The following is a 27,996-nucleotide window of genomic DNA, read 5'->3' as shown; positions in this document are numbered from 1 at the left end:
AAAGAGACAGAAACATAAGTAGATTTTAGTCCTAGTTATGTCAGTTTCAAAAGGAGTGAGGAAGACTAAGTTTAACCATAAATGAAGTATGATATGATGCATCGCAGTAAAAAAAATATTACTGTTTGTACAATGCTTAGAAATGCTGTTGCTCATTATAAGAATACCCGAGGAAAATCCCACCTTTACAGCAACACTGGAATAACAGAGTACAAAGCAGTGGGGCTGTACATCAATAAAGCAGAACACTAAAGTCGCTGTATGACCAGTAGCCACGCAAGGCCTCATGTGAAGAAGTTCCGTTCAAAACCAGTGCATCTACTGCATGACTAATGTTAGCCTGCAGAAAATCTGCAAGAACAAGTATCTGGCTTGCAAAACAATGCTACAAGATTTTTATTTTTGAAAAATTGTATAAAGAATCATTTCATTCTTCAGTTAAAGATTATTACATGGTTTGACACACAATGTACAAGGTGAATATTTTAGTGTATGACTAAACAATCCACTGGTGAAACTACTGGAAACTTTAAAAACTTTTAAATACCTCTCTACAAATGACAGATAATTCCACAATACCATTAAAAATGCATCTACAGGAGACCGAATGAGCAGGCAGCCCTGACACTCTCCAGTTCTTGCATATGTGACTTAACCGATTTTTGCATTCTAAAGGATCTGTTTTCTAAAAACTTGTAGAAGCAGGAAAGAGATCTTACCTTCTGCTAACTTCTTCAGAATAGGGTTAAGTTCCTGCTCTGGCCAGTCTGGCATAGCATCTAACAAGCGAGTATGCACTGCTTTTTTCCTCTCCATACACTATGGGAGTGAACTTAGAACGGTGTGCTCAAGAAAAGAAGGGAGTGGTATCGATGTTACAAAGCAAAATGGTTCCCTGAGAGTAGGTTATTATCCTGGAGGTATAATGACAAGGGGAGAGGTACAGAGGAGACAATAGGGGAAAGCTAAAGCTTTTGCAAATGGAATATTATTACAAAACACCTAGATACCCTACGTCACAAATTCAGAAAAAAACCAAGTTCCACCAGCTTTGCTGCTCATTCTGTTGCAATGAGCCCACATCCGCTACTTTGCAGGACACAGTCATTGCTTATCAAGTTACACCTCCGTCCTTTACGTGTAACATGCACAACTCTGTATTACTGCATTACAGTAAGTCCAGTTGCACTACCATAAAACCCAGCTTACACTGCACTATTTAGTGAGTTTTACTGAATTGAAATGTCACATAAGTAAAATAACTATTAGTTTGCATATAAATTAAGAGTCTATACTGTAGACTATACTCTAGTTCAGAACTGTAACAGTCATAGCTCTGAATTCACCAAAAAGCCAAGATGACTGTGATAACAAGCGATACAAATTTAAAACAAGGAAGTACTTTCTGCCAGCTGGGGAGGCAAAAAAAAAAAGAGACAGTATCAACTTCCCTGTCATCTAAATATCACTTCCTTATATTTTTCTGCCCTTATGCAGACTGTTCTGAGGGTACCATTTTTAAGTGACTTAAAAACCATAATGTGTTTAACAAGTAGGGTGGTGCACATCCCATGCAGACAAATTTGGTGTGTATCACATTTAAAGATGCACATTTAAGCCTTATCTCAGTGGAATAAGTAGAAAAAAAAACCTGTTTGGTATGGCTTGAATCATATTGTTTATCATTCTGACAATTAGGAAAAACATAGTATAAAAATATCTATACAGAATCCAGCCACTGAGTATGAGCAGCAGAACTTCACCGTTTCAATACACACAGAGCAAGGTATATCCCTTATGACTTTCCTCATATGTATTTAATAAAGATGCACATTATTTAGAATATTAAACTCAAGTCAACAGTTCATTAAACAAAATATATTTCACAGCATTATTTCTAAACAGTAACTGGAATAAATGATGAACTCATAAAACTTACAAGACAAGAATAAAAAAAAACATATCCTGGTGTTAACTTTTAGATCACTGCTCACAGTAAGCATAATCAAAATACCCAGTAAACCTACAAGAACTTGGTACTGAAATAATACATATTGGAACTTCTGGTAAATGTGAACCTTCTACCTTTAAACACAGACACAGAGATCCAGACAGCATCTCCTTATTTAGCACAGTTCTGATAAGCTATTTCAACTACTCTCTCTATTCCTAATGTAGGAATGTACAGTGAATGCAACAGGAATATAAGAAGGCATTTCCCAGTGCTATTACCAGCTCCCATCAGATAGATTTAAGAGGAAGGCATATACCTTACATTTGTTGCTATTGGTATTCAAAAGATACAACTGTGCTATACAGATTGTCAACAAATGCTTGCTCTTCTAAATCGCTTGAGTAAGATACCCATACACAGGTGTTCTGATCAGCTTTTCAATTTTATTGAACTGAATCACCAATCTTTTGTTGTTTATGAAAGGCTGCAAGTATTAACAGAATTAATCACCACAAAGTCTGTTCTGAGCACACTCCCCATTAAATGGGAGCAGACACTGTTCAATACTTCAGAAGATCAAAGATCCCTGGGGACTGGTTAGGTAAAGAGTCACAGAACTGGAAGGCTTGTCTGTTAACTGATTCACCATATGCTGTTTGTTTTTGTCAACTCAATAGATTAGGGGATTTCTCTGTAAAAAGTCCTACTCTAAGGCGAACTTCCCTTAGAAGTATCCCCTTAGAATCACCTGTGAGTATTTTAGTGTTCAAGAGAATGAAAATACAAGCTACATCTTTTCCCCTTCACAAATATCTTGCAAACAACAGTAAATGCTTTTCAAAATTCATTGTAAAACCAGACCCATATACTTAACAGGAAATTAACATGGCAGTAAATTAGAGCCTTCCTATCTTCTTTGGAACTCATTTCAGATAAAGATAACACCCTGGGGATGGGGGGGAAGAAAATAAAAGAAAAAAACAACCAAAAAACCCTACCCCAAACCAAAACACAAACACTACCACAACCAAAAAAAACCAAAACCCTAACAACAACAAAAAACCCAAACCTACCAAAAAAACCGCCCACCCACAAACCACCCAAACCCACAAAAATCATCCTCTATTCGCAATGGAATCTACAGCACTCGTTTTTACAGCAAAATTCGTAGTAACATTAACATAACTGAATAAAGAATTTAAACTAAAACCAGATGTTACTACTGGCATCTTCAAAACTATGGAATTTTTCAAGGTTTTGTGATTCAGATAACGTTAAAATGTAACACAATTCTGCTGTGTATCAGTTTGTCTCAGTATTAAAGATATGAGCCTAGAAATATACAGTAAAGTCGTCTTATATTTCACCATAGACTTCAGAATCATAACCTGTATTGTAAGAATAACATTAAAATTATTCATAAAACTTTTTTCTAGTAGAAATGTACTTTCCTTGCAAGATCAAATACAAACACATACTGTTCCCCTTCCAGATTAAAAAGCTATTTTTCCTTCCCAAATACCTTAAATTACAAGGGAAATGATCAGAGCGACGTAATTTAACCATAAGCATATGCACTTCCATTAGAAAAGTTACATTTTTAAAATAGTAAAAAACCCCTATTACAGCGTAATTGGACATTGAAATTGCATATAGAAAAGCTGAGTACAAACTTCAGTGTACTGAAAAAAAAACCCCACATTTTTAAACTGTCAAAGCTATGTTTCTCATTCTTTCCAGAACATATACAAAGCCCAAACTCAAAACAGCTCAATTTCATACTGTTTCTGTAAACCGGGATAGCAATTACATCAGTATTAAAAAGACAATGGGCTCCATAAATATATTCCACACCACTGTAGGAGCTCAATACTGAAAGCAAATCTATAGCATAATCAGTGCAAATATTTCTGAAGCAAGAAAAATAGTACTCATGTTCAGGACAGAAGTAAACATGGAACCACAGGGTCACATCTGGCAAAACTGACACCAGACTGTGTCCATTTCTTAAGAGCCCATTTCTTTTTGAGAGCCAATCAAACAGCCAGTGTAGAAATTAAAAGGTACTTCAGCAGGAGCCTACCTTCTGCAGTTATTTCCTTCCTGACTAAACTAATAAAAACACAAGGGTATTCACACTGAAATACAGTAGAGATCAGAAAGGTATAGATAAACAAGCATCAAATCTAGTGACTGAAACAGAAGCATCTTGGCCACTTTTTCCTCTCATAATTTCTCAGGATAATCTTTTAAATCATCTTCTAATCTAATTTTTTCATCTCCTGTCCATCTACCACTCCCTTTTTAATTCATTCTTCAAGCATCTTTTGCACAATTTACCCTACTGACATAACTTCACTGTTTACTCAATCGGTAGATACTGAGAACCTTCTCTCTGCCCTAATCAAGAAACACTTTGGGAAACCAATTTAACAGCAACATTTTAAGCACGATGTTAATTCTATGCTCCATGCAAAGCAGCAGTTCCACTAATGACAGCCACAGAAAAACCACTACTGTAATAAATGATTAGCAGGTTTCTTTCCTAATGACTTTTCAGTATTAGCAAATCAGAAATGATAAAGAGCAAAACAGTAAAAAAAAGTGCTCAACAATATACTGGAGATGTAGTTGAAAATTCAATTGCAGATCAGCACAGTAATTCACTATGAATCACAGTATTTCCCTTTCAAAATCTATTTCTAACCAAAGAACCCTATAAAACTAACTCTCCTTACTACACATCGAACTGTAAGTAGAAGAAAGTGGCAGTCTTTTTCTCACCTTAAAACGTGGAACCTCTCCTGTATTGTATGTCATTGCCGTATCATGTTCTTTATGTCCTATATGGAAAACCCAACTATTTGTAATTTCAAATCTTCAACATGAAGTGCTACTCATGTCTTTACTAAGTACTTATTTCACTAAGTCCTCAAGGAATTAAAATAGCAAAATATTAAACAGTAAGTGATAAATCTCAGTAAAAATAATCAATGTTCTAGGAACTGTCATGAAATGCTAAATAAATTCTGAGAAACAGCCTCAAATATTGAATAAAACATGAAATAATGACAAAACCACAAAGCAGTTTCTTTTACACTGAATAAAACTGTTATGTCTTTTCTTATTACATTGACTATAAAACTGCAACCATCTAATTGCGTATGTGAGTTCTAACTTCGTTTTTAACATTATGAGCTTGATTAAAAAACCCACTGAAAATCAGTATTTCATATCTGGGGAGCCTTAACACTTTATATCCTAGCAAAAACATTTTCAAACAAGTGATTAAAGCCTGCCAATTTGTAATCAAAAACACATCAGGATTTTGTGGTAGAAAAAAATGCAAGAGAAGTGCATTTTCCCTAAGTATCTCTTTTTTAATTTCATAAATAACTACATATCAGTGTGTAAAACTATGCCTAACTTTTAGAAAGAAAATAAATAAAAAAAAAAATAAAATTTAATTAGTCATTTTCTTATCTGTGTCAATACCTGAATTCAATGCATCTTTAGCATATAATGGGAAATTAAAGACACTCCCCAGCCACCCATTTTTTCTGAAGAGAATGTTTTGGGAAGGAAGCAAGAAAATCTCAAGAGTAGAGTTCAAAGACAACTACATATCACTCCTACAAAGGAGGAGAACACTCTCATAAATGTTTTTTATTTGTAATTATTGTCCCCATGAGTCTCAGATAAATACTAAATATTTTATATGTTCAAAAGATCATTTATCAAAATATATTTGACTAAATTTTTAATGTTCTTCTGTGTCACATATATCACATCACAAAACAGTGATTTATTTCCCAGATGCTTTAAAATGCTTGATAAGAATAAGCAAAATTATTATACTTCTACAAGAGCTGAACAGGCAATGCATGTTAAAAAAACACGAGGTTACTATGACAGCAAAATTTGTTTTCATATCATGAAAAAGCATAAAGAAAATATTAAACTGATAAATACAATAAACTGAAACAAAGGTAGCAACAATGAAGCAAGTAACTAGTCAAGAATATATTCTTATCTTAATCTGTCCGCAGTATCCTGAAACATCTCTTTAGCAATTAAATCCTCAATACAAAGTTTTTACTTCAGAATGCTAGGTTTCTTCCATTTTGTTACTCTGAAGCAACTTCACTCTTCTGCAAATTTAAAATAACCCTGTACAATCTAGAAAGATTTATACAGGGAGAGAAAAACAGAAAAGAAAGAATACTGCTTACGATTTGATCTTCCTATCTAAAGACGTCATCCAGAGAACTACATTTTAGCCCAAGTCATTTAAACGAACGCAACCCTGATAATAATGGCATGAAACACAGGTTAACTCTTGGGATTTCTTAAACTGCAAAAAGAAAACCTATACTGTAACAAAATTTATTTTCAGCCCTGAAAGTTATATTGGACTTGGTTTTACTGTAATTTTTTAAAACTCAGTTTTCAAATTAGATTATACATATGCAGGAACCAACTCACGGGAGATGTGCCCAGCATTAATACACATTTTGCATTAGTCCATTAGGCTGGAAATACTCATTCGATATCAACCTGTTACAATTAAAAATTCACTCCTGATAGTAAAATTAAAGTTTCGGGGGGTGGGAGTGGTGTTTTGTTACATACAAACAATCCAAAATTTTTATGCTTCTCAAGAATACACAGTAGCACAAACCCACAATAATACATCAATCTCTAGCATTCCACAAACCGGATCATTCACACAACAATCAAATGTATCATCCAGTTCATAAAGGCAATCACTAGTAACAAGAGAGCAATTTAAAAATAATTTAACACTCTCTAAACTGCTATGGTTCTCAGCATCCATCTTTACAGTTGTCACCATCATTAGTTTCATTTGTTCTACTTGCATTTTAAAATCATGCTGAGATACAATATACTAGTATCTTAATAATCGCACTTTTAACTAAGCCTATATGAAATGTTTTGATTGATGTGGGACTTTGCTGCTCATGACTACTGCAAACATCTCACATCAAGGATTCCAAATTCAACAAACTAAAATGTTAAAAGACATTTTTTACCATGCTGTGAAACAGTTTTCCCCATTTCAACAAACAACTGGAGAGATTACACAATACATTTGCATAGTCACCTCTGATTTCTGAACCTGTTTATCTCAGTGTCGTGGTTTCAGCCCAGCTGGTAACAAAGGACTAGGCAGCCACTCCCTCACTCCTCCCACCCCCCTCCGGTGGGATGGGGAGGAGAATCAGAAAGGAGAAAAGGAAAAAAAACAAAACGGAACCTCAAGGGCTGAGATAAGGACAATTTACTGGGACAGCACAAGAAGAGAAGTTAGAACAACAACGGTACTAATAAAAGAATAGACAAAAAGAGTGATGCACAGTGCAACTGCTCACCACCCGCAACCCGACACTCCGCAACTTGCCCCACGGAAAGCCCAGAGAGCTCCCCCCTGGCCCGCTCCCCATTTATATACTGAGCATGATGGCACATGGTATGGAATAGCTCCTTGGCTAGTTCAGGTCAGCTGTCCCGGCAATGTCCCCTCCCAGGTTCCTGTGAAAATTAACTGTACCCCAGCTGAACCCAGGACACTTAGAAACAACTCTATTCATTTTTACAACTATAATGTGTAAACTAATAATAATTTTTTTTTGCAATAAAACGGGTGTAATACATAAAGAACTCAAATGGAAACAAGCAGATTCCCAGTAATGACAGCAGAATATCAAACAGCAATAAAACTGTGCCACAACATCAATAAATGCACAACTAGTACACAAATACTGAGGTGATATCAGGCACACAAAATCATGGAGAAAATACTGAATAAAGGTGTTTTTCCTCAAGAAGTAACTTAGGATTCCTAATATTAATGTACGGCAAAACAGCATACCAAAAGTAATGCAAATAAACTACTTGCAGCTGAAACAGTAAACTGTTTCCAGCTAGATGAATGTAATTGGATGAGCTGTACTACCTTCTGTGTCAGCTAGTATTAAATAAGGAAATATCTTTTCATATACTGTCCTTAAGGTTTAAAGCCAAAAGATAAACTCATAAACTGCACATTTAAGTACTATATAAAACATATCTACCATTGTTTCCACACAAAAAAGTTAAAGCAATGACAGCTACTGAAAAGTGTTCTTCATATGGCAATACTGATTATGAAAGCCTGCTGAAATATTAACGTGAAAGCTTTCGGTAACACCTTTTTAAGATGTTGCAGATGTTTTATACCATATAACAGCGATGCTAAACCACAGCTCATACAAAGCCCAGAAGAAAACTGCACACATCAGGAAGTTTGCTGTACCCCAGAAGATGACCTTCTTTAAAATAGCTTTACATAACTGGTACTTCTTGTTAACTTGCCATGCTCTTTTTTCTTCTACTTTCCTCATAAAATAGAAGCTAATACTAAGCAGAAGACAGAAACTAATGCTGTTGAAGCAACTGAATGAATTGTAACTCTGAAGAGATAAAAGCTTGTGAATAAAAATAACATAAAGAAGACAGTCTAAACAAACTAAAAAAGAGCAAGTAAATTGTTAGGTACTTTGAGAAAGTGAAAAGAAAATGATATTGTTTTCAGGAAAAAGGAAAGCAGAATCTCATGGGGAAAAAAATGCTTAACATGTTAGGGTGCCATTTCCTGGTACAAATTTACTATTGCACTAGCTAGTTTAGTGGCAGAGAATACTGAAAGATAAAGGATCTAACTTCAAGCAAAGCCTCAAACCCTTTACTTATGACAGGAATATAGAGATTTTTATTTAGATTTTTCAAGTGTCCTCACCACCACTCTACAAAATATAGGAACTTTTCAAAAAAATAAAGATTTCTTGCAATGAAGTTAAACTGCATACTGTACTACTTTGAGATAACTGAAATCAACTGTAAATAAATGAAAAGTCTGTTAAGTGGTCTTCAAGAAACACTTTAAAACTCACCATCCTACTTAAAGAACCAAACCTCCTTTACATCATATGAAACATTGTTTTCGTTGATTGCCTTAGGACAGATGAAGCCTGCAAGTGTTCTGTCTTTCCTTTGTATTTCATTATCGTGACCAACAAGACAAAAATTTACAGAAGTTTAAAAATATGCAGTTGTTCCTCAGTGTTTAATGAAAAAAATATATAACCTGAACTGAATAGAAAGTATTCTACAATAGACATGCAGTGAAATTAATTACTGGAATGTCACCTATAAATCCACTGAAATTATTAATGGTAAGAGGAATTAACAATGGAAGAAACGACATTATGGAAAGCTATACTATCTTCCTAACAGAGTAACTGATACCAGTCCTGAAAGTATCACAGGCAATATCCAAACAACTGTCAGATTAACCTGGAGATACAGGAGCATGATCCTCTTCCCACAAATGAACAGAAGTCAGCAAAAAATTAAGCCTCTTTTCCAATGACCTAATGAAGAAAAACACTCATGAAAGCCACAAGCTTCAGGCTTGACTAACAATCTGATTATGCCTGCATGAAAAAAGTTTGAAGTACTAAGTACAAAGTACCACAAATAGTCTATCAAGATCATAAGAAACATTTACATATAAGGTCTCTGTTAGAAATTCACTGTTCTCAGTTTCCCAGCATCCAGTATAGATAAACTAAAAGCAGTACTCCCACCTGAGGTCTGTATAAAGAAGAAACAACAGCTCTCCTTTCAGAATTAAAACTCAAGGTTGAAACTTGTGTTTGAAGCACTGATATTCCACTGTATCTCATTATTGAAAAAAGCATGAATGTTGGCCATTCAGTACTACCACCCTCAGCTGATTTCATAGTTTCTCAAAAATTGCAAGGCATTTTATACAAATGATGTCAAGATGTATTCATTACACAGCGCACGATTACAGCCTTGCAATATAAACCAGACAGAACATGGAAGAATGTTTTATCTAAGAATTACTAAGCATAAATACCACTGGCATCTCATCTTGAAGACTTTATTTTAAACCTCTAAGAAAATGACTTCTGTTCAACTAGTGAAGTTTCAGTGAAACTAAATGACGTGCCCTCAGACGCGAAGTTATTTAAAGTCACTGGGGTGCTAAGCCATCCAAGCACAAAGAGCAGCTAGTACACTCAGCCTGCCATCATTTTTGTTTGCACCCTACTAAGGTTTTAACATACAGAGCCACTTCCTGGTTTTACAAGACTCCAATTCCAATCCACTGATTGGATGCTTCTTCCAATAAAAACCTCTTAGTTACACACAACTACTCCTACCACACTACTTCCCTCTCAGGAATGCAGAAGATAAAGCTGAAACTCGGGGAATCACACTTGTATCTATCGTGCTATGCTGGCTCCCGAGGTACTGCAACATTGCTCCTGGAAAGCGATAATCATTGCACTCCCTAGCAGCAGTACCAAAGCAAAAGTGTTTCTTAAAAAGCCATTTTGGAAAGAAGTTGCATATTTTATTAGAGATAGATCAGTCAGGAAAAAGCTACTTAATATTAACGAAGCCTCAAACTCGGGGAGATAGGTTAGTAAATCTAGGTTATATGAATGCAATACTTCAGCAGGAATGAGAACACGACAAGGAACACAAAAGGCCTTGCAGCTTTTACAGAACAAAGCAGCAATCGAGCTAAACCAAAACAAATAACCCACAATGCCTATTTTCTTAGTTTCAACCTAAAGACTTAATCAGACCACCACACCTCTTACTACAGGAGTAAATATTTGAGTATCGTGCCAAAGAGTCAGGATACTTCACAAAATTGCCTAGCTTGCCTCACATGGTGACATTTCTATTTAAGTTTCATGGAACTGTACATTCCCCTCACATTACTTCTGAAGTAGAAAAATCCCAGGCATTTGGATTTTCCTAAGTTACAATTTATTTTCAAGAAACTAATTTTTCCTCTTCTAAACATGCCATCTTCTCAGATGAAACCTAACCAGATATTCCAGTCTGGTTTTCCCATTTCATTACAACATGCCAAAGAACTTTGCAACACAAGTTCATCCTTTTCTTCCTTTCCTCCAAGTTTGTAACACCTTCTCGACCATATTGCACAGATCTCAAATGTCATCATCTACTGTTTAGCAAATTTCCCAGATAATAAAAAACAAAGTTATGAAGATAAAACTTTTAATTGGATTAATTCTAAATAATTTGAGAGTAAAATTTTCACTATTCATAATCCAAGTACTAATCTATAATCTATATAATTGCTCTACTAACTCCCAGGTTACAGCAGTGAAAGCTCATAAACCTGAAAAGAGATCCCATTAAATAATTTTTAAAAATTAACGAAGCATCAGTAATTTTTGCTGATATAAATAATGCAGCACAGCAACTACAATCTACAGGTTGAGCCAGGAAGCTTAGATGCAAAGCAGTAACTTGGGATAAACTGCACATTTTACCACACAAACACATTGGAGGGGCTCGGCAGGGTGAAAAATGGAAGACTGTCCTGAAAGATTACCTTGAAGAATGCCTTAGTACTGCAATATCACTAGAGTATCTGCAGATTTAATCAGCTTTGCAATTACTCCCTCTCAAAAAAAATTTGCTCTGAAAAGTTCCTGGTATACAATGCTTACTCTCAAGCACGTTAATGAGTTACACTGATCCTGTGAGACAGTTGATCATAAAATGAGCAAATATTGGTAAAATTAAACATACAGACAAGTATCTGCACTATTAGGGTCTAAATAAAAGTAGATCTAAAGGGGATGAGGGAACCCATACTTGACTCTTCAGAACAAAATTGTTTTTTCAGTCCTCATTAATGGACCTGCATAGAGTTTTCCATTTACTAATCACAAATTTGAACTTATTTTCAGAGAAAAACTACGATAACACGTTTCATTAAAATGCAGATAAGGTGCATCATCTCTCATCAGCTACTGTACTTTATTGCTTTGTACCTTTCATAAACTAGGGTCTTAAACTTTAACTTTTCTTTCACTTGAGCATTTGACCTCTTTCCTGAATCTCAAATCTATGTTCTATCCTAAGAGCTGTTAACATGTTAACAATTTCTACGTCCTTTTTTTTAAAAAAAAAACAAAACAAACAGGTTCTAACCATTCCAATAACTGCACTCTTTATCCATTCTCTATCCATCTCATTTCTCAATTACAGCAACATCCTAGTCTCTGATATTGAGAGATTATCATTTCACCCACATATGTTTCATGAATGTTATCTCTCCCTGTCTTTTTGCATCCTTCTCTCTTGCATCAAACATTAGCTTCTTAACCTCACTTTCAAAAGCATTGCTGGCTCATTCCAGCTCTGTTACCTCATTATAACAAGGGATTACTGTCTGCTTTTCACCAGACTCCAGCGGGCCCTTGTACATTTCAACAAGTATTTCCTGCATTCTCTTAGGTTGCTTATGTGCTAATCCCCTGCAAACACGACAAAGGTCCACCCCACTGCTACCCTTTGCTTGCAAGGCTTACCAAAAGAAACAGTTAGGATGCTGCAGTTGAGATCACTGCCCATCATGCTCAACAATATTGAGTTTTGCACATCTCTGTCGTTTGGCATGATCAGTAAATGACCCATCTTCCGCTGGAATTGAAAGTTAACTGAATTGGGGATGGTCTTTATACTCTGTGTTTGTGTAGAATCCAGAACAACACCAGCCTGCTACGCCAGTAATGGTTCTAGGCACTAAATAAATACAAACATAAAATACACTCCAACTATTTATTACAGATGTCAAATAACCTAAATATTCCTCTAATTGTGACTGACTTCACCTAAATAAGGGAAAAAATTGCAGGACAATTAGATGTCATTACAGATAGCTGGAAAAGGAACAATTTATCCACTAACAGGGGAAAAAAAAAAGCGTTGGGCATTAGAAACATTACAATTTCCTCTACCAGAATATTCCTTTGCTGCAGAGAAAGCCAGCTGCGCAGGTATTGTCTTGGGTTCACACATATCAATTATTTTCCTACTCACAGCCACAAGAAAACCCTATGCCACCTAGAGCAAATGCTTATTTGAAAACATCATTAGAAAAGTAAAACATTATTTACCTACTTTGAAAGAAATTAAGCATCTAGGGGAAAAACAAAGTGAGTAAAAGAAGCATACCCACATCCAAAGAAAACTCCCTCAATTACTCTATCAACCAGAATTTACAAAGTGAGGTTTTTACATCCACTTGAGTTGGGCACCCAACATGAGAAAGAATCCAGCAATCAAATGCTGTTTTTCCAAAGGATTTACAAAGCAGATAAAGATCCAAAAGGCACACCCATCTTCATCACCTTCACTCAACATCTGGTTCCCCAACACATGCCAAAAGTATGACTGCCTCTCAACTCTCCAGAGCAATTGCTTTCATATTTCAGAATTCCTTCAGTACTTAAGTAACACTCCAAACTCAAATCAGGTGGATGTCATTTTCTTGCACAATGCTGAAAAAATATTGTTTACTTCATATGGAACCACAAAAAAGCATGTTGTACCATTTCTCGTGTACCAGCCAATGAGAAGTAATTTGCACAGTACCTGCCTCCTAAACAAATACTTGCTAAATATAAGCATTACATGAACAGATACTATGATAAAATGGTGAATTTTCTTGTTAGTATACAGCAGTTTTTACCCATTCAAGTAAAGAGTTTCAAATGGTTACTGCAAGTAGACAGCCTGATCACAGAATCAGGACAAGTTATTAGAATTTCTTGCTCTTTGTGTTCTTCTTCTAACATTTTAAAACACTATATTGCTTTGCACTTACACACTAAAGGATGTTGAAGTATTGTACAAATGCAGGTACTGTTACAATATTAATTTGATTTTAAAAAACCAAAACAAAACCCAAACTTTATTCCAATTTTACAAGCCAACTAACGGAGACAAAAAAGTAAGTTTACTTGCCCAAGACCACACAACAGCTCCACAGCATAGCCCAAGAAAAATTCAGGCCTTGCAATATTAGCTTTTTAGCTCACTGTAAGACTGCACTTCTCCTTTGAAAGATGTAAAAAGTAACAAAACTAGGTACAAATGTAAACACCACAATCCCAGAAAGCAGTTTTTGCGGTCTAATGCCCTTTGTATTGTAAATGACAAAGCAGAAGCAGAGTTCTGACTGAAGAAAAAAAAAAAAAAATCAAAGAAAAGATATTAATGAATCTCACATGTAACTATTTCAAACTTCAATACAATTGAAATTAACAGAAAAATAACTACACCTGAAATGAAACCCTTTCTTGTTCCTGTCACCTAGCAGGAAATACAATACTGCTGCAACTCTCCTCTTGGAATAGAGCTTATAGTTGAGAAAAAACAGCAACTCAGACTAACAAATTTATTGCAGATAATTCCATAAACAAAGTAAGTGTAGCGGGTCCACATTTTAATGAAAACCAGAAGGTTTTCATTATTATAATACTTTTTTTTTTCCTTCTCCTCCCATCCAGCTGAAGCACTGACATGCATCCGAAGACAAACCTCTCAGCTCTCTGCCAAGAGAGCACTGGGACTGGGGTACGTAAACTCACTAGGGGCAAAATGAAACAAGCTGATTGGAATTTCAGCTTTCACTGGACAATTTGTTCACCAACACAAGGAAAAAGCTGAACATATCTGGACTTTGGGGAATTCTTTTTCTACCAAAAAGAATTCAAGCTGCTGAAAAAGTATGCACATGTGGCTATGAACAATGAAAATTTAATCTGAAATGTGTTAAAAGAGCTTCCCCTCCACAAAAAAAAAGCCACCACAAAACAAAAACAAAAAAACAAAACCCAGAAAACCCCTGCGTTATTCAATTACTAGCTTTACACCAAGCATGCTAAAAAAAACACTCTGCAAATGTAAGGACTGAAATATTCAACCACTGTATTAATAATAGAGGGTCTCACCCAGATCAATCCAGCATAAGAACTAATTTAAATACACAAATGAACTTTAGACATTTTAGACTTATTTCAGTAGGTCTATAGCATCAGTGACAACTCTACACAAGCACTAACACAAACCTTCTGTCTTCCAGTATTTACCTGCAAACTGTTCAAAGCGCAAATCATACCTACTTGGACACCCCTCACCAAGAACAGAAACTGAACACATTGACAACAGACTTTTCTCTACTCATGCTTTTCTCCATCCCAATTCTGACAGATTTGCTGTTCCAAAGGATCATTATTTTGACAGATACATCTTTAAAGAAATCCTCTGCGTGGTTGAGATAAAAGATCTTGCAATCTCAAACAACTTCCTGCTATTCTCACTCAGGAAATCAAACTGCCAGCTGGAGAATTTAGAATCTTGATACAGGCAACTCTCAGATTTTGTATTACCAATAAGGACCCTACACACATTTTTAAAAAGACAGAAATATTATTCCAGTGTTCAGCATTTCCAGATTAGTAAAGTCCCATGTATGTTTGTACAAACTTCCTTGAAGAGCATATACATTTCAAAGTACATATACAAGTGGGGCCATAAATAAAAACAGATGCCATTTTAATAGATATCAGGTCATAAACTGTTTTCAAAACTGAAAAAATACTTTCTAAACAGATACTCAAGGGCACAAAAACGTACACATTCTTAAATTAAATTATGTTCAACATCAAAATCAAACTGATAAAGTCTCAAGACAATGACTCACACCTTCCTGGAAAAATCAGTAAAAAGGTCAGTTGTTTATGAACCAGACAATTGCTGGAAAAATACAGACAAACATTATTTCTAACTAAAACTCGATACAATTGTTTTCATTCAGGAGCCTGAAGTAACTACACATTCAACAATCAAGTACTTGATCCTTACATAACTTTCTATTTGGAAATCTCAGAGGTCTTCACAAGGATGATATAGGCTGGACAATACTCCTTGTGAAAGATTGTAACCTCACAGAGGTTAAGCATTTTATCCAGTATCCTACCCGTGACAAGAGGAAAACTGTAATTTTACACTTTAGCCACAAAACACATTCCTTGCACACATCTGCAGGCCGCAACAGCAAGAACACTGAATGGAAAGAGAATCCATACAAAGTACTGCTTGCAATCTTTGGGTTAAGTTGAAGGAGAAATCTGGGAAAAACACATCTACGTATTAAATAGAATATCGCCTTTAACGCAGTATATGTTAGCACACTGGAAAATGAGTTTATGGAAGATTAAGATTCAAAAACACAGAACTCCCACATAGGATATGGTTTGATATTTAGAATTAGTTTCAATGTTTTTTTAACCGTTTAAAAAATTATTTAGTAGTATTAACAATGCTAGTGACTACATAAACACATGGTTATATTAATTGTAGAGAAAGGTTTCTCAGTTTCAAACTGCTTTGAAAAAACCTTTTATTTAGCTAAAAAAAAAAAATCAAATTTTCTAAGCTGGTGAACAAAAATACAAGAAATTATTACACCAGAAATACACTACATAATACTTAGCTACTTTCTGAAGTTCACTTTTTGATATTTACATTCTGTGCATGTTTTCCGTATAATTAAACTTGGCAACTTCTAAGATTAGACAACATTACCATGCAATTTATCTTATTCTACAAAAAGAGAATATATGATTTTAATACAAAAAAGAAGCAATGTCTGAAACAGGCATCGAAAGCATAAGAAAATTTTTCACAGCTTTTGAAAAACTACTGATGCAACTGAAAATTATTTAATATTTTTGTAAATAAAACTTGGGTTTTGGCACAGAATGAATTTTGTTTAAGGAAAGATTAAAAAGAGCACATCACCAAATATACTTTGATCTTTCTTTAGTCCAACGTAACTCATTTCTAAAATAGTATTCTCAGTGCCAGTGGTTTCTTAATTATAAAAGATAGTGTGCTTCTGGCCCCAAGGAGCTCACAACAATAGTATCATTAAATCTTATATAGCCTTTTTTTTTTTAATCATGAAATCTTAGCACAAAAGCCCTCAGCAAAATTTCTGCTTTAAATATTTATCAAGAGGTGAGAAACAGATGGCTAGACTGGTTTTACAGACTGAAAATGTTCTGACATAGTATTCAAACTCTTCTTCTGCCAACTGCTATTAAGGGGTTCACAGAGGTTTGAAAGACAGAATGTGCATCAAAAGTTGAAAAAAACATCCTTCCTAATTTTTTTAAAGAGACAGCACAAACTCTTTAATTAATTTCCAAGGAAGCCACTTCAGAGTGCCAATCACACAGGTTCACTTGTCTCTACTCACTAAGCCAAGAACTTCATTATCAACCATCCACCAGTCTTCAAAGCTCAGTGAGCCATTAGCATCAAAGCAAATGCACTACATATTCAATTTAACTGCACAAAAACCCAAGATGACAATAACCAGATACATTCTGTTAAATATTCTATGTTAATGTTATTTGTACACTTTACACCCATCACAAAGAACTCCAGATGTACAGGAACATACACACTGAACAGATGCTCATGCTGAGTAGATTCTCTAACGTATAACAATCCATCATTATTATCTCCATATATTTAAAGTTACTTAAAAAAAACCCTATTTTAGTTCCATTCATCTATTCTTGCTTTGGATATTGCAGCACAGTTTGATACAAGTCAGACAGGGGCACCTTATAAAGCAAGTATGCAGGTCTGCCCAGGACTTCAATATGTAAACCCTCTTACTGCTCATGCTTACATACTGCATTTGAAAAAAGCATGTTAAAAAAAAAAGTTAAAACTCTGAAAAGCGTATCTAAATAAACAGGAACAATTTTCTATTACTAATGAAGTGTAGCAACGCTACTTTACTATTATGTGTCCCCTTTCATCACATGATTATTGCTTTACAAATATTACCTAGCAAAAAGTTAAATATTACAGATAGCAAAATTTAGCAGACAACAGTCAAATTCTCAGAAAATACAATTTCAACTGGATTACAGAAGACTAGACTCCCCAGTTCTCACTACTCTGTTCTAACCATTAAAGAATATTATCATGCAAGGCAGTTCACCAAAGTATCTTAAGTTTCTGCGTGGACATGCCATAAGGAATATACTACAGAGTGACGACAAAGATAAATGCACTGATGAGAATAAGACTATCTGTGGAATAATACTTTCAAAACTGATCAAAATTTTTTGGTGCGATGAAAAAAGCATAAAAGGGGAACACATTTCAAACAGTGACGAAAAAGTTGAATAATGAAACGGTTCTAATGACAGGCTTAAATAAATCAACATTTATTTTACTAATTCCCATTATGTTATACGATGCTATCAAAGGAAACACAACAGGGAGCATGCCGTTTAGCCAAGACATACTGAAAAGCACAAAGTGCCTCTCTACTCAAGACACATATGCTTTGGCCAATGCACACCCACTTCAGAGAATGGTGGTGTACTTATAAAAATAGTTGCTTGAAAAACAAAAAAAGCTCATAATCCACAAACAGAAATAGCAGCTACAGAATTTAAAGAATTAGAAAATACTGGTCTGGTCCATCAAAGAAAATCCTTCCCTTGTTATGACCCTGATATAACCATTTAATTAGCATATACATCATTTCAATGCCAGAACAGCCACACTAAATAAGTACAACATAAATACCAGACACGAGTTGCTTTCCTAATCCCCTGTTTTTTCTTTTGGTTCTTTATTTGTCTCCAAATTCAACCATGCATGCTTTTTACTTTATCAGAAACAGCATAAAGCATAAAACTCCAGAAAAAAACCAAACACCCAGAACTATGAATCAGCGTAAAATACCAATAATCAGCATGAAGAGATACAATCTGAGAAGGCAGAGTTAAGGAGATATTAAAACACCCAATAGAAAATAATCAAAATAGAAAATAATCAAATTTGCCTCAGTGAATCAGCAAAGCCTACATACGTATTTGCAAATGTTCTGAAAAATTATCATCATCTAGATACCAGTCTTAATCCTGAAAAACTCCACTGAAACTGACCACTAACGAGGGAGAGCTTCAGGCTCAACAAGGTCTCCAGAAAACATATGCAAAAAAGCTCTCTGCAGCTGGAGACTCTTAACACGGTGAGCCGCTAGTGCCCTGCCACCATTAGCAAACCCAGTGCTGCTTGGGCTACTTTCTGAAGCTACACTGATGCTAGCAACAGGGAACAATGAAGGAAAAGCTACAGTAGAACACAAACACACCTAATAGTTTATTTACTCCTTGTTCAGAGCCCTGCCTTTGAAGCTCCACTAATAGTGGTCTTCCTTGTGTTTTTAACATAGATTTAAAGTAATTTTTAATTAATTTAATTTTATGCCAGATTTAAGAAAAAAAAACACAACTTTTTTTGCCCAACACCAGTTGTTAAAACAATTAAACATTCAATATTCTTTTCAATCAGCAAGAGAAGCACTGAGTATTTTTCCAATGAAGAAACAGTTTGCTTTATAAACCTAAAAGGTATTTTTTTTTAAAGTATGACTAGATTCAATGGAAAAAAATAACCCATTTAAAAAGTACACTTTAATGTAAAAACTTTTATTGTCAGTGTCTAGTTGTATAGTTACAAACAGACCATTTTACACATAAAGTTACCTCATTAGCATAGAGTTGCAGGAACCTCCTGATATCAAGCAAAAAATACATTAAGTTTTTCTGAAATAGAAGTGTTGCAGTGAAACTGTTAGCTTAAAATTCTGGCATTATTTCTTCAAACTAACATATAATAATTAGTGACTCAGGAAAAAATCACCAGATAGTAGGTCTAGATAAAATTCAGCTAGTTTCATGACACTGTGAATGAAATGCCTGTCATTAAATGAAGTCTGAGGTCAAAATCCACCTTTTTGTACGTATTTCTTAAGCACATAAGGAAGATAAACACTTTCTTACAAAACAACAGACTACCAAACTTTTAACTGTCATTTACAAGCTGAACAAAGAAAATTAAGAAGCTTCCAAAATGAACAGAGTAAGTTAAAACTCTGCTTTCTAGAGAGATACATACCAAAGCACACAAAGAAGAAAACTCGGCGCTCTCCTAAAAGGCAAACCCCCACTCTTCCGAAACATTGACCTACAACCTCGCCTCTGAAGTATATATGAGCATGAGCTACAAAGGCACACTTGTGCTGCCAATATAAGTCATGGCTTTTACTTACTCCTTACTGTAAATATTACAAGAGTTTTATATTTCAGTTTTGTTACAGCAGCGCTATCAGTACTTCACAAGTGTATCTTATCTGAATTCTCATCATGCCTATAAATCCTAGTTAAGTACAAGGTACTGTACAAAACATTGAAGTAACCCCTAAATATCTTTAAATCAGGCTTTTCCATGAAGTACACTTGATGCAATGCTATTACATCCTCATTTTGCATAGCCAGACACAACTTATTCAGGTGGCTTCAGGAGCCTCACTGGCCCAACTCCTATACCCCACCCACATACTGACTGCAATGCCACAGCCTGCCATTGACTCGCCAGCTCACTTGGGCAACTAGTTGTCTGCTGCTGAGCAGATCTTTGCTCCTCTAGAGGCTAGTAGCCCTGTACTAGAAACTACCGATAAAGGAATTTAATTCAACTTCAAATTTTAGAAAAAGTATAACGCTACCTCCAAGTTAAGAGTTCCTGAACAGTGTTCAAGCTGCAATGTTTAACTTTATGTATTTTTTTTTTCCTCAGCGCAACTGTCTGTGCTTCAGTCTTTAAAAGCAAATAAACAAAGAGCAGGGAGCATTTAAAACGAGGACGGTAAACCCTCCTTGGTACTGGTTTGTTTTGTTTTGGTTTTTTTTTTGCTTAAGCTTTCCCACGACCAGTGTCAGCTCCAGTTGTAGCAGCAACAGTAGGAAATCTGACAAGAGAAAATAAAACATCCCACAACTGCCTGCAAGCAGACATCATTGTGCTTCACTCCGGCAGACTCCCCCGGGAGAAGCCCCTTCTTTACTGCGCTCAGCACAGCCAAAAAACCTTCGGAGGAGGAGCGGAGGTTTAAGAAAAGATCTAACATAACGCAGACACAGGCACACAGACGCTGACTGTCTCCTTGCTGCCAGTTCTTCGTATTTAAAAAAAACCAACAAAACAAAACAAAAACAAAACAGAAAAAAAAACAACCAAAAAACCAATACAGTATTAGCCAATGTTCTGGGGTCCTTTTAGAGACAAAGCTATGCAATAGCTGCTTCCAATTAGGGGCGACAGCTCAAAACGCTTTACTCGTCAGAGCAGTCCGGCGGTTTTCGGGAGAGGAGCAGCCCTGCCGCCGCCCAGAGGGTGCCCGGTGCGGGCCGCCGCCGCCGCTGCCCCTGCCCGAGCCGCCCCGGACCCCGCCCCAAGCCACCCCCGAGCACGCCGCCGGCGCCAGCCGCCTCGCACCAAGAGCCCTCCCCCCGCTAGGAAGGCGGGGGGCGCACACAAAGACGCCCGACCTGCTGTGACCGTTACCGGGCGAACGGTGACCGGGCGAGGCGGCGGGCGGGCGGGCGCGCGCGGCCCCCGCCGCGGCGAGCGCCATGGCCGCGCGGGGCGGCGCGCGCGCACCCACATCCCGGGCGAGGCGCTCCCCGACCCACCGCCCCCGCCGAGCGCCCGCCCCTCCTCAGCTCCCCCTTCCCCAACGCTTACGCCACCTCCCTCCGCCGCTTCCAGCGTCTCGTCTCCTGTCGCGTCCCCCCCCCCCCCTCCTCACAGCGCCCCCCGCGGCCGCCCCCCACCTCTCCCCGACCCCCCCCTCCCCGGTGCCCGCCGCTTCAGCGCCGAACAAAGCGCCTCGGCGGCCGCCCCGGCTCCGGCCGCCCCGCGCCTCCCCCGGGGAAGCCGCCTCAGCAGACAAGGGAAGGGGGCGAATCCCAGACACAATGAGAGGCGAGCCGAGACTCACCCACAGCTCCGTGCCCCAGCTCATGGCTGCTTCGCGAGCAGTGCCGGCTCCAGCAGAGGCGACGGCGGGGACGAGGCGTCGGCCGGAGAAGGGCTCCCGCCGGGCAGCGCCGGTGCCCTCGGTCACGGGGGAGAGGCGGCGGCGGCGGCAACGAACGACGTCGCTCCCAGCTCCAGCTCCGCCTGGCTCGGGAAGGGGGGGAGCCGCGGAGGAGACTGGGAGAGGGGCGGGCCCGGCTGAGGCGGCGGGGGGACGGGACGGGACGGGGTGAGGCCGCCGCTCCGGCGGCGCCACGCGCAGCCCGGAGCCCCTAACGGCAGCGGGGGTGGGGGGGTGGGGGTGGAGCGGCGTCACGGCTTGAAGCGGCTCCCGTTGCCGGCTGCGTCGTTACTCGTTAACGAGGAGGAGGAGGGAGGGGGCGCCGGGCGGGAGGCGGCAACGAGGCCCCGGGTCTTTGTACCCCGCCCGGCTGCGAGGCCTCCTCGCCTCCCCCCAGGAAAGCGCTGACTCACGGCCGGGAGAGGCGCGGGAGTGCCGCCTGCCTGGCCGCGCACCGGCGGGGTCGCGCATCGGCCTCACCTGGCACCGGGGGGGAGGAAGAGCAATAAACAAGGAAGGAATTTTTTTTTTTTTTTTTTAACCCCACAGGTGTGTAAGTAAATCACGAATTGAGAAGTTCGAAAGTACGAGGCTGACATCGGAGGAAAAATAACCTATTTTTCATGAAGTGGTTGGATGAATCATATAATTGAATGACTGTAACAGGGAGTTCCCCAACAACTAGAAGAGGAAGGATGTTAAATCCTCGTCAAAAAGATTATTTTTCCCACCAACGTGTCTGTTAATGAGCTACCACTAGAAAGCAAAGGCTTTGAAAGCCACCCCTGAATTAACTTCTCCTGTCAAGGCATCAATTTCTGGATTTTCCTCTCATTTTTACTGAAAGTCATTCTTACAGGCTGCAGTAAAAACTCAGTGAAAATACTACTGTCTTAAGTCTCTATATCATGAAAAAAAATTACTTAAATCCAATAGTAATTTCATTTCCAAGTCACATTTCCAGTAATGTTCCTTTGCATCACACTTAATTTAGGTTTAATCCTATTTTCCACATGAAAGGAAAATGCAAGTTCTTCTAGATGTATTAGAATAGTATTAACATCAGAAATTATCAAAATAAGCAGATGAGATCACAGATCAACAATGTAATTTCTGGAGTGAAATGTTTAAGCTCATCACATTACACAAGAAAGGCACTTGGGTCTGTGGGGATCCACAAAATGAGTAACTGTGCCACATGCTGCGGTGGCCTACACATATGTTTTAGCAAGCCAGTGGTCACAGAACCCCCAAATTTTAGACTCGGAATATTAAATTCCACACTTGGGCACACTTCAAGTTGAACTCTGACACATTAACTCAGTTTGTAGATCACATGTAATACTGAAAATATTCACCAAGCAGAATACATGTTGAGGATTCAGGTAATGAAGCAGAAATAAATGATAAAAATTATTAATAAATATATATTTTAATTCACTCAACTTACACACCTTTCAAGAGTAGGAAAAAATGATTTCCATTAAATGCTGTAAACTTCAATTGAAGTTTTGGTTAGCTAGTAGCTCACCACACACCTTTATACTAAATTCTTGAAAAAATATAATCAGATGATATAATGAGATAACCTGGTTCAAAACATTATTAAGTAAAAATTAAAAGAATTTTCTCATCTTACATACTTTTTAATATATAATATTTAAATTAATACCTATGCTCTAACTTGCTGCATATGTAATAATTTTAGAAAGATGGATTTCAAAATCTTCAATCATGCCTTAATCCACATTCTGCTGTGTCCTAACCAAGGTTTATAAATGCACCCAATGATCTGGGCACCTTTGGTGCCTGATTTGGCACTTTTTCTTTTTAAGTGTAATTTTGAGAAACAGATGTACACTGAACTTTAAACACTGTGGGTGAGAGTCCTGACCATTTAAGTGAATTAGAAATTTGCTGCTGGCTTCAGGAGAGCCAGGATTTTTCAGTCTTTGATCATTTCAGGAAAACCCATCTTTCCACTTGTTTCAGCTTAGATAGCTAAAAATGAACCCTAAAAATAACCTTCAAGTTAAAATTTTCAACCGTAGAAGCCCCAATGGGGTACTGAAACTCAGTCTACTGGAAAATGGATCCTAAATTCTAGATCTATGGATCCAGAAGCTTTGAAAATCATGCACTTCACTTGGCACTCAAATTTGAAATACTGGACTTTGATTGCATGAAACATACATCAAGAGAGTTTCAACATGTAATATACATATATATGTATATTTGTGGTTGGTTGATTGATACATTAGCCCTCAGGTTCTTTTGCTTAACTCTAATTTCAGAACTAATTACTCCTATTTCTGCAAAATGTGCAAGGCCAACATTCTCAACATGTCAGGATTTGTTTTCAGTTCAGAGCAATACAACAAAATTGAATGTTTTATGGTGATCTCTACTCATTTTAGGAGAAGGAAACTGCAGCCTGTATCACAGGTACATAAATACGATACTTAGCTTCTCAGTAGTGCTGAAAAAGCCTAATTCTAGCTAATGAGAGGTTTTCCCGGGACAAAGGCGATTCCTTCTTTCCACGTACCTCTTTTCAAAGAACATCTTTGCAAGCCCTAGGTTAAAGCAAGCATCAAGAGCTGGACAATGTTGCAGAGATTCTGGGTAACTTCACAACCTCCAGAACAGGTTGAGAGGCCCGTCTGAACTACTGTGTAAAATAGGATAGGTGTTATCACAGCAGCCTCTGACTATACCTACCTTTTAAGAGCATATCTGAAGAGAAGCAATCAAAAGATACTACTGAAGAGGCTTTGAACAAGCCAGCACCGGAATTGTATCATTGCATTAGAGCAATTCTGCAGTCTGGCTAATTATTCATGTTCGCAGGTTAACAATTAGACTTGGGAAGTAAGGCTGGTTAGGCCAGAAGCTGTACATATTAACATAACTGTTTCTGGGACCCAGCCTAGTGTTTCTGCATGGAAACATGATGAGCCATTTAACTCTATCAGTTCATTCACAGCTACCTCAGATCTTGGACCTTCATTGTGCAGCGTAGAACCACCCCTAGAGAATTAGCACGAAATGTGACTCAAAGGATACAGTTTACAATTATCTGAGACACTGCTGATAGACGTTGTTTCTTCAGGTAAAGTAAATGAAACAGATTGGGGAGAGTTGGACAACATATATGCACTATAGGGAAATGGAAGAATGATTGCTTCCAATATTCCTGGAAAGGCAATAGTATTTCTTAATCTAATCTGGACATATTATTTTAAAACATCAAAAACACAATGTAAGCTTTTAAAGTCTGTGTAATATAGGATAAAAACCTTCATAATGCCTTCTATACAGTTTTCATATTACAGGATTTAAAAAAAAAAATTCAAGTGCAAAGGCTATTTATTTCTTAACAACAGATTTCAGTGGCTTTATTAGCATTTGAATTGAAATATGGGCACCACTGTTTTCAAGATTGGTTTCTGATTTTTAGTTTGCTTTCAACCTGTACTTCTTCAGAACCAGAAGTACATGTATGTATCAGGTACATATATGGAAATGTGCATTTCACCTTTACTTAAACTAGGAACCACCTCTTCATCAGTAAAGAGAAGATCATAGCTCATTTCAACAATAATCTACAAAGATAATTGATTGTAAGTTAGTTAAAAGACAAAAAGCACTTAGGTAAGTTATCACAGAACCTGGAATTCATAATATATTAAGACCATGTGATGAAATAAAATTTTAACTCATTAAAAATAAAACAGAAGTCTTAGCAGCATAACACTTACCATTTCAGCTTAGGAAGAAGTCTGACATCAGTCATCATTAGGCCCTTTTACTGCTTGAGTACACTCTTGTTTTAGGAGATTCCGATACATATACACTAAGCTACACTCTCCTCCAGTTTAGCAGTTCAAGATGTGAAATGACCTAGCTGTGAGATGAGGAGAAGAGTCTACTGCATCTCCACAGGGTATTGCCAGAAATGTTATAATTAATCATTTAGAATTTTGACATTGTTTCCATTACCAGGGATTGCAACTGGCCCTAGGCCTAGAAGTAATTAAACAAATATTACCCTACAGATTTTCATTCTTCTAGTCACATCCTTAAAAACAGGGGGTTGGGGGGTGGAGAATGTGTGTGTGTAATTAAAAGTCTCACTAAAGGGACTCAAGAATACACTAAAGACATATTTAAGTTGGTTTTTTTTTTTTTGTTTTTTTTTTTTTTTTTTTTACACACAGCAAAGGCTACGTGATAAATTGCATTGTTCCAGTATCCTTGTAAACCATTAGCATTTTCTGGAAGATGATGACAACTTATTTTTAGCTTAGAAAACTTAATATTATATTTAGCTGGGTTTTTTTTCCCTCATTGACTAATTAATACAGGCTTTAAAAGAAAACTGCCTCTTTATTTTTAGACTGAATCCACATCATTCCAGTTATTACAATAGTTATGTATTTTGTTAATTCTGTTCACTTCTCAACAGAATCTACTTGAGTTTACAAGTGGACCTAAGGATATTATCTTGGCAGAAAAACAAATTGCATGATTAATTTGGAGTGGCAGAAAAGCTGTCTGGCACTCCCTGTGGGCACACTTTCTGAAAAGAGAAGCAGCTTAGTTTTCCATTGCCACAAAAATCAGCAGGACCAAACAAATTACTTCCAAATATCTCTCTCTCTCTGTGTGAGGTGCCATTAATCCTTTTCTCCGCTAGCCAGCAGTCTCTTTGTCATATTAAAATTGCATTTTTAATCCACAAAGAAAATGAAGTATTGCAAAAACCATTAAGTATTACCTCTTTTTGCTTCAAACCCGAAAGAATTTAGCTCCCTCCTCCCCTTACACATGTATTTCCTCCATCACCAGCACTTTAAGTGCTCTAATTTTAATAAGTATTGATGTTCATAATGCCTCCATATGGTGAGTGGGTAATCATTACTGTACAGCTCAGGAAATACTTTGAGACAGAAGAATAGGTGTCTTGACACTTCAGCTTGTGCTGAGTTCTCCACAGACTTCCTCTGCCTCCCAGAGGCTGGTTATTTAACCATAGCCAGCAGTGTGCAAAGAGTTTGTAGCTGTGCATCTGACTAGATGCTTACTTCCACTGGGTTTCTATTTCAACTATTAGGCAAAATAAACAGTTTTACTCTGAGACTGATTTTTTTTTTTTCAGTAAGCAGAAAATTGGCAGGAAACTATATTAGTTAGACCACACCACCCCTGCTTCAACGCAGAAGGGAAACTGCACTTAGTGCAGCCTCAGCCACTGCTTAGGGAGACCCAATTCTAATTTTTCTCCTATCTCTGAATCTTTTCCAGTCTGTACTGAAATGCATTTTATACAGCAGAAGAAAGGTATGTTTCTTCTTTTTCTCTCATCTCAGCAAGTAACACGGAAAGACATCACCAGTGATCGGATAACAGAACTGAAAGGGCACTACTTACACCAGCTATAAATAGCAGGAAAATGAGAACTTCCATCTGCTTTTATGAAATATCCTGTGTTCACTCTTTTTGCCTGCACTATAGCCAAGAGCACATCTTTCCATCCCATATGTAGCAGAGGAAACGTGGTGTCAATCAGCATCAACTAGCAATATTCTTAAGTACAAATACCCTCTTATTTCACAGGAATTTGCTTTTTTCTGGTGAAGCAAGACAATCACATAACTCAGCATTTCCTTTTGATAACATACAACTGTGTCCCAAGCTGGAGGCTGGACAATTACAAAATATCAGGGAATACACATAAATCATGATATCAAAATGTGATTTTTCTGCTCTCTAATGCTTGCATTACCTGCTTGAATACTGTAAGTCCATTGGCTTCCATTGCACATACTTTCAGAATTATATCAAAACATAACCATAAATGCCAGGGCTTTGCTACCTTAATTTCTGATATCTTCAGTTCACCTAACACGTCTTCTCCATTCTCCCACCAACCCCACCCATGCACATTTCCTTACATTAAAAGAACATTGAGCTGTATCTAATATGCAGACTTAGGTATAGCTATGGTGAATTCTGATAGTAAAAATTTTTCATTACTGTATTATCTACAGGCATAAAGATTATTACTTTTGAGATAATAACCAAAGACTCGAATAGTAACTGCTATCTGCATCGACTAGCAGCTTTTGAGCAG

The 27,996-nt window shown here is 37.4% G+C and overlaps 1 protein-coding gene across 3 annotated transcripts in view; it reads right to left on the bottom strand.

The window, feature by feature from the left end:
* The window catches only part of FNBP1L (formin binding protein 1 like), a 61,428-nt gene extending 39,452 nt beyond the window's left edge, over positions 1-21,976 (bottom strand). For 2 of the 3 annotated variants that reach the window (XM_049808984.1, XM_049808985.1), the window contains exon 1: positions 21,762-21,976. In XM_049808984.1, the coding sequence (XP_049664941.1) occupies positions 21,762-21,785 (24 nt within the window). In that variant the 5' untranslated portion in view covers positions 21,786-21,976. The remainder of the gene's footprint in view (positions 1-21,761) is intronic. The other variant, XM_049808986.1, reaches the window with a different exon arrangement.
* Positions 21,977-27,996: the final 6,020 nt, after the last annotated feature.

This window comes from Accipiter gentilis, chromosome 8 (assembly GCF_929443795.1).
Source record: "Accipiter gentilis chromosome 8, bAccGen1.1, whole genome shotgun sequence".
NCBI classification, from domain to species: domain Eukaryota; kingdom Metazoa; phylum Chordata; class Aves; order Accipitriformes; family Accipitridae; genus Astur; species Astur gentilis.
Note: the sequence above shows the minus strand (reverse complement) of the source record. Positions and strands in the feature narration are given on the sequence as shown.